Consider the following 7,171-nt stretch of genomic DNA (forward strand, 5'->3'; position numbering starts at 1 on the left):
AAGGCTGCCTGTCCCCAGCTCCAATCAACCCCTTTTTCAAATTCCTCACGAAGGGGCCAGGCGATGAGTACAAACGAAACTAATTAGTGCACAAACGATTGGCACTATTTTCAACCACCACCCTGGCATGGTCGGTGCTGGCCACATGAAGCCAATATAGTGAAAATTTCCATCTTCCCTTCCTATTCTCCGATCAATAACAAATAAACAAACAAGAGATAAAATTTGGAATGTGTTTCTTTTTCCAATTTTCGAACAAATGATTCATAAATTTACAGCTGTAATCGAGAAAAATACGACAAAAACAAAAAAAAAAGATACATAATCGTAATAATTAGGAAATAACAATAAGAGTAATCCGAGTAATAGTAATAATAAGAAGGGATGAAGATACATTAAATTCGCTGACAATCGATAACAGTAAAATTTAGGAACTAGGTAGGTAGCTAGGTACGTTGGATACACAAAATCGTCGACTTAAGCTCACTCGAGCTGAAAGCTTATTATTGGTTCGAGTTTGCTTTTTTTTACGTCAAAATTTTTCTGATCGTTCTTTCATTTCAAAATTATGTGCCTTACATTTATGTACATTACATACAATGCATTCTAATAACTAAATTCTAGCCATACTGGAGAGCATCGTAGTAGTAGAAATAATACACAAGGCACGCAAATCATAACGCAGGCTATTTCGTTTTCGTACGTATAGACACGAGTACGTCAGTTAGCCTACTTAGTAATAATAATTCAATAAACACTGTCAAAACTATAAAACTGCAAAATACAAGACTACATCGCTAGATAACATTAACACAATGCGAATGTTTGTAAAAATGTTTCAAGAAATTACAAAAATTCGTATAAAAGTAGTAAAAATTGATAAAAATGCAGAATTTCGTTTAAAAAATATATAATTGACACGATAAAATTATTTCTTCATCTTTCTTTTTTTTTCTTACATCTTTATTCATTTTTTACTTTTTACTGTCATTAGGTAATACGTCAGTTTATCCGAAACTTGATAAAATCATATAGGTACAGTCTAAATAAATTTCACTTCTCAAAACGTCTTCAAATATGCGGTCATATCGGGTAACAATAAAAATTCAAAAAAAGGGGGAAATTACTATCGAAGCATACACATACTGTACGGTAGTATAATGAAAAATGACTAATAAATAATAAATCCGGAATCTAAAATAACGAATTTGACGCGGTAATAAATTGTAGTGTTTTTGATTGATTGAAACGACCAAGTCGATAATACGAGTTTGTACGTTGGAAAGCGTAGAAATTGGCTTTTTTAGCCGAATGCGGAATGCAACTAATTCACGATACGTTTGCCATCGATTTGAAAAAAAAAACCACTTTAAAACGTTAAATTTTCATTTTAGAGATATCGAGATCACTCGACGTGTAATCGAAATATCCAGCTGATCTTATACTCTGGAGCTAGAGAACTCGGAAACTGAAACCGAAGCTGACTAAATGAAACGCTACCTCGTTGATAAGTACATTATAAAACGCGCGTCAATATTGTATAATATGTATCTACTTAGATTCGTTTATTTAATTTAAATATCTATTTTGCTAAATTTACTCCCTTAAAAAGAAGAAAAAAGAGAAACAAACGTTTATAAATTTCATCATGAATAGCGCTAGTCGTTTGTATATACTAAATACAATACAACGGTACATGTTTGCGTTCATACATGTAACCGTAACGTGAACGTAGAAGAAAAAAAAACCGTTAACTAACTTCCATGGCACGCAATTCATTAGGCTTAAAAACTCCTTTTTCGGTGATTATAGCGGTAATTAGTTCGGCAGGAGTAACGTCGAATGCCGGATTCCAGCAAGAGATACCTAAATCATATACGCGACATTCGCTTAATTCATTCGCACAACTTGTTGCGATCGGTACAACAAATGGGGCAAAAATACACGTAAATTGGGAGATAATTTTATCAAAAATCAAACACATACCTGGCGCGGCGATTCTGTATTTTCCTACATGGGTCATTTCTCTATCCGGACGTTCCTCTATCAGAATATTTTCACCGTTCGCTATCCTAAAGTCGATCGAAGTGAAAGGGGCAGCAACGTAAAAAGGAACTGAATGGTACTTGGCGGTTACGGCAATCTAAAAGAACAAATCGAGTTTTAATTAATTCGGTTCTTCGTTTCTTCTCATCTTGTATTCGGCGTAGTCGGGGAGCTCACTTGAGGATAAATTGCACCCCCCCCCCCGGGTCCCTCCACCGGGACAACTTTTTTATTTAAGGGGGGGGGGTCCTAAGGAACATTTCTAGCCCTTGTACCCAAAAAAAAAACAGTGGCCTTACATACAAAATGGCGGCCATTTTGATTGACAGGTCAGCCAAAGTTGAAGATTTTGCGTTCCAACATAGGACTTGCACAAAATTTTTTAAACTGTACTAAAGTAGATCGAAAGATCAAGCAAAAATTTATCACCTGTCAAAAGTTCAAGTGCTAAAGTGCGTTTTTCGATTTTTGGTGAATTTTTGAAAATCAAATTTAGGTTAAAAATGAGGGAAAAAATCAAAATTTTACCAAATTGACCAAGAAAGCTGAAATTTGGGATACACCCTATTTTAGACATGCCAAATCGATTGAAAACTGTTTCAAACCGTTTTGAGCAGTTCTGGAGCCTCCAGCAGATTTTTGAAACTCGAAATTCCCACAAAATTTCATCAAATGAAGCTGGAAAGCCCAAATTAATTTTGCAAACTAATTTCAATACGCTATGAAGTCGACTGCAGGTGAATTTCAAGTCGTTTTGGAGCCTCCAGCGATTTTTCAAAAATTACTGGAGCCTCCAGTAGATTTTTGAAACTCGAAATTCCCACAAAATTTCATCAAATGAAGTTGGAAAGCCCAAATTAATTTTGCAAACTTATTTCAATACGCTAAGAAGTCGACTGCAGACAAATTTCAAGTCGTTTTGGAGCCTCCAGCGATTTTTCGAAAATTACTCAGGGTGTCTACCGGAATTCGTTGACTAAAAATCACTACCTTTTCCCTACCCTTCAAAAAAATCACTGTCTTCCAAAATATTTTTCCCACCCCCCTCCTCCCTCCATCCCTCTCTCCCGAAAGAACGATTTCTCATGTATTTTTTTTGTTTTGTTTGAACTCTGTAATTTTTTACATTGGTCAATTTGAAATCCATTCAATTGTTTTATAACCATTGCTACATTTTTTATTCAAGTTATCAAAATTTCTCATGATGTACATGTTCAAAATACAAAAATTTAAACATGGAAGATGAAGGATTTTTTTTAGCAGAGATTTTTCAGGGTTTCTAGTTCAACAAAATTTCAAAAAAAAAAAACAGGAATTCAGCAGGACATTTTTTTTTAAACTTGAGATTTTAGGCAAAATTTTACATTACAATTTTTCGCTTTTCCAATGTCTTCAAACATCCCAAGATTATTTTTAAGCGAGCAGATGTCTTGTCGAGAATATAATTTTGTCATTTCAATTTTTGATTTTATTTTCACTTTTAAGGTTTTTGCTACTGTAATAAAATTGGACGAATAAAGAACTTTTTTCAAAATAAAAAATTTAAAAAAAAATTAATGGAAAATTTGAACAACACTTGGAAAAAAATACACCAATTTTTCGAAAAAGCTATTAAAAATGAGTATTTTGAGGAGTATAAAAATTTGGGTGATGAATGAAGAAGTCTTATTATTTTTTATTTTTGCTTCAAAATTTTAAAACTTGAATGATTATTAAAAAAAAAAAAAAATCAAACTCGAAAAAAAGCAAACGAGCCCGAGTGAAGCGTGGCCAAGAAAGCTTTCAAAAATTCATATTATTGTTTCATGAAGTAAAAAAAAAAAACATTTTTTTAATGAAGGTAAGGGAGTGGTTTTCTGATTGAAACTTCGAACATTTCTTGAATTTGAACAATAAGGTGTCTACATTGAAAAAGAAGGCCAGACAGCCCGAGCGAAGCGAGGGCAAAAGCTTTCAAAAATATGTAATTCAAGTTCTGAGAAAGTCACAAATGAGCCATTTTCTACAAAATTTTTATTGTGTGGAAAATCGGATTCTCCGCTTTTTTACATTTTTCACTACCTTTCAGTCAAAATTGCTGAAAATCACTACTTTTTCACTACTTTCGCTACTTCCACTATCTGGTAGACACCCTGTTACTGGAGCCTCCAGTCGATTTTTGAATATCGAAATTCCCACAAAATTTCATAAAATGGGGTTAGCAAGCCGAAATTTACTCTGCAATTCAATTTTAATATTTTTAATACAATAATATGAAGTCGACTGCATGGTGGTTTCAAGTGGTTTTGAAGCTTCCAGCTACTTTTTGGAAATTTCAATTCTCCTAAAAACGACATGAATGATGAAACCTTTCAAAAAGTCACTGGAGGCTCCAAAATTGTCCATCTCCATTTTGATGAAATTTTGGGGAAATGTCAGGTTTCAAAAATTTACTGGAGGCTCCAGTAATTTTTCAAAAAGTCGCTGGAGACTCCAAAACGTCTTGAAATGTACTTGCAGTAGACTTCACAGTGTATTGAAATTAGTTTGCAGAATTGATTTCGGCTTTCCTACTTCATTTGATGAAATTTTGTGGGAATATAGAGTTTCAAAAATCTGCTGGAGGCTCCAGCACTGCTCAAAACGGTTTGAAACAGTTACTAATCGATTTGGCAGGTCAAAAATAGGATGTATGCCAAATTTCAGCTTTCTAGATCAATGTAAAATGTTGATTTTTTTCTCACATTTTGGCTAAAATTTGATTTTTGAAAATTCACCAAAAATCGAAAAAGGCACTTTAGCACTTGAAATTTTGACAGGTGATAAATTTTTTCCTGATCTTTCGATCTACCTGTGTAAGGTTTAAAAAATTTCGTGCAAGTCCCATGTTGGAACGCAAAATCTGCGATTTCGGCTGACCTGTCAATCAAAATGGCCACCATTTTGTAAGTAGGGCCACCTTTTTTTTTTAGGACAAGGGCTAGAAATGTTCCTTAGGACTCTCCCTTTACGAAAAAAGTTGTTCCGGAGGATCGACAGGCTGGTGCAAGTGATCCTAATGCGGGCCCCCCGACTATTCGTGGTTTTTTCTAATCTTTTTTACATCTGGTATTCAGAAGCTTACTTGGTAAGTCCCAATTTTATTAGCGGTATCTCCGTTAGCGGCGACTCGATCCGCTCCCACGATCACAGCAGCAATTGAACGAGTTTTCATTAACGCGGATACCGCGCTATCACAAATTAACGTAGACGGTACTTTATCGTGAACTAATTCGTAAGCTGTAAGACGAGCTCCTTGATTGTACGGTCTAGTTTCGGTGCAATACACATGCTCTGGAAAAACAAAACATATCGTCGATATTAGAAGGTTACTAAGTCGTGGCCATCGTCACGAGCAGTTAATTCGAGGACTGATGAAATAACAGACTGAGTTACCTAATCTACGAGATGCATGCAGGGCTCGAATAACTCCTAAAGCAGTACCGTATCCTGCGGTAGCCAATGATCCGGTGTTGCAATGGGTTAAAACACGAACAGTGCCATCGCCGCCGCCGCCACCCCCATTGGAGCCATTCGATACAGCCGCATTCAATATGAGATTGCAGCCGGCCATACCGATGGCTTTATTATCAGCTAAATCTTTCTCCAGCATGGCTTCGATCTCAGCGATGAATCTGAAAACCAAACAGTCGCGTGTAAGCGCTGCAAACGTACGCATATACAATGTTGATTTCTTCTTCAAAACAATCGAAACGTTGGGTAAATCTAATAAATATAATATAGCGAAATTTTCAACATATCAGTGGCGAACCTGGTTTGCATTTCGGTCGCCGAAATCGAGTCGTCTTTGTCCAACGCATTCACCAAGGACATCAATTCGTCTGCGGCTATTTTCAAATTCACCGCCGTTGGCCGAGCTGAAATTAAATAATTAAGTTTTCCTTCGACTTCTCGTCTTAATGTTTTCTTCTTCTCGAATTCTTCTTTCGAAATTTCCACAGCTAAACTCAGACAGCCGACAATGGCGATCGCAGGAGCACCGCGGACCTGCTCGTGAAACAGAAAAACACCGAGTATTTATTAACTGACAGCAAATCACTCGAAAATACAAGATCGCCGGAAAACACCGATCGTTACTCCAAAGTCGAGTGTTTTCCAGTACTCGAATCGACCCATTCGATGTACGCAGGAAGAATCGCTAATTCATTTACCTGCATTTTGTTGATCGCTTTCCAGCCATCTTCGACTCCTAAAATAGGTATATACTTGGTTTCGCCGGGCAAAAGCAATTGGTCTAATATTTCCAAAGTTCCGTTGTGGTATCGAATAGCTTCCAACGTCATTGTAACGAAGATGATCAAAGACTAAGTACTATTTATAGGACAGTAATCGCCGCGATTGATACGTTATAATATCGAAAATGTTATTTTAAAATCACTATACGCATATGGTGTGTCACACATTCTTACTCGCTGGCTAGATTTAAAATTCGATCGTTATTCACCGATACATGGAAGGCTTGATAAATTCGCTGAGTGAAATTCGCGATACACTACGAATAATAAATTCGAATTTAAAATTTATTATTTACAAACGATACGAAATTCGCGAAAAAAGAGCAAAAATTTTTTGAAAGCAACAACTTTCATCATTTTTTTCATTTCGTAGAAATTTTCGCAGTGATAAACGCAGTGTTACCAGAGAAAAATAATGCCATTTTTCATTTTTTTTTTTAGGGGATGATTTCGCGTAAATGAGGAGTAAAAAGTACACAGGCTCGACAAAACGAGGATCGTAATTTGCAAAAATTATTAATTTGATCGTTAAGTAGGTCAAATTATCGAAAAATATTCGAAATGAAGAAAATTCTGTTGACGAAAAATAATTAAAATGGCGATAACGCGATGAGAATTTTTGATTTCGTTGATTGGTACAATGTTGACAAAAATCAGGTTCAGTAATGAAGAAATGCAAAAAAGTTGCGATTATTTCGATGAAATCGGCCATCTTGGAATTTCGGCGCTTGTTCGTCACGTATTTTGTTCTCTTTGTTTTTATTAATTATTTGCTCAATTCGGTTCGTTTCAATTTTTATATTATGTAAGTTACATATTTAATTTCTAAAATGTTTCAAATTTACATCATT

At 35.4% G+C, this 7,171-nt stretch overlaps 1 protein-coding gene across 2 annotated transcripts; it reads right to left on the minus strand.

Annotated features, from left to right (window-relative positions):
* Positions 1-219: 219 nt before the first annotated feature.
* Positions 220-6,697, minus strand: LOC135849776 (methylthioribose-1-phosphate isomerase). Of its 2 annotated transcripts, none has more exons than XM_065370352.1 (6): positions 6,237-6,697; positions 5,837-6,075; positions 5,461-5,699; positions 5,150-5,358; positions 1,987-2,143; positions 220-1,866 (listed from the first exon to the last, which is right to left on the minus strand). In XM_065370352.1, the coding sequence occupies exons 1-6, from the start codon at positions 6,366-6,368 to the stop codon at positions 1,751-1,753; spliced, it is 1,092 nt and encodes a 363-aa protein (XP_065226424.1). In that variant the 5' UTR covers positions 6,369-6,697; the 3' UTR covers positions 220-1,750. The 2 variants fall into 2 exon arrangements, with proteins under 2 accessions (XP_065226424.1, XP_065226426.1); XM_065370354.1 differs by having other exon boundaries at positions 5,837-6,072; positions 6,237-6,695.
* Between the last annotated feature and the right edge of the window lie 474 nt (positions 6,698-7,171).

The sequence above is a fragment of the Planococcus citri genome, chromosome 1, assembly GCF_950023065.1.
Source record: "Planococcus citri chromosome 1, ihPlaCitr1.1, whole genome shotgun sequence".
Classification (NCBI taxonomy): domain Eukaryota; kingdom Metazoa; phylum Arthropoda; class Insecta; order Hemiptera; family Pseudococcidae; genus Planococcus; species Planococcus citri.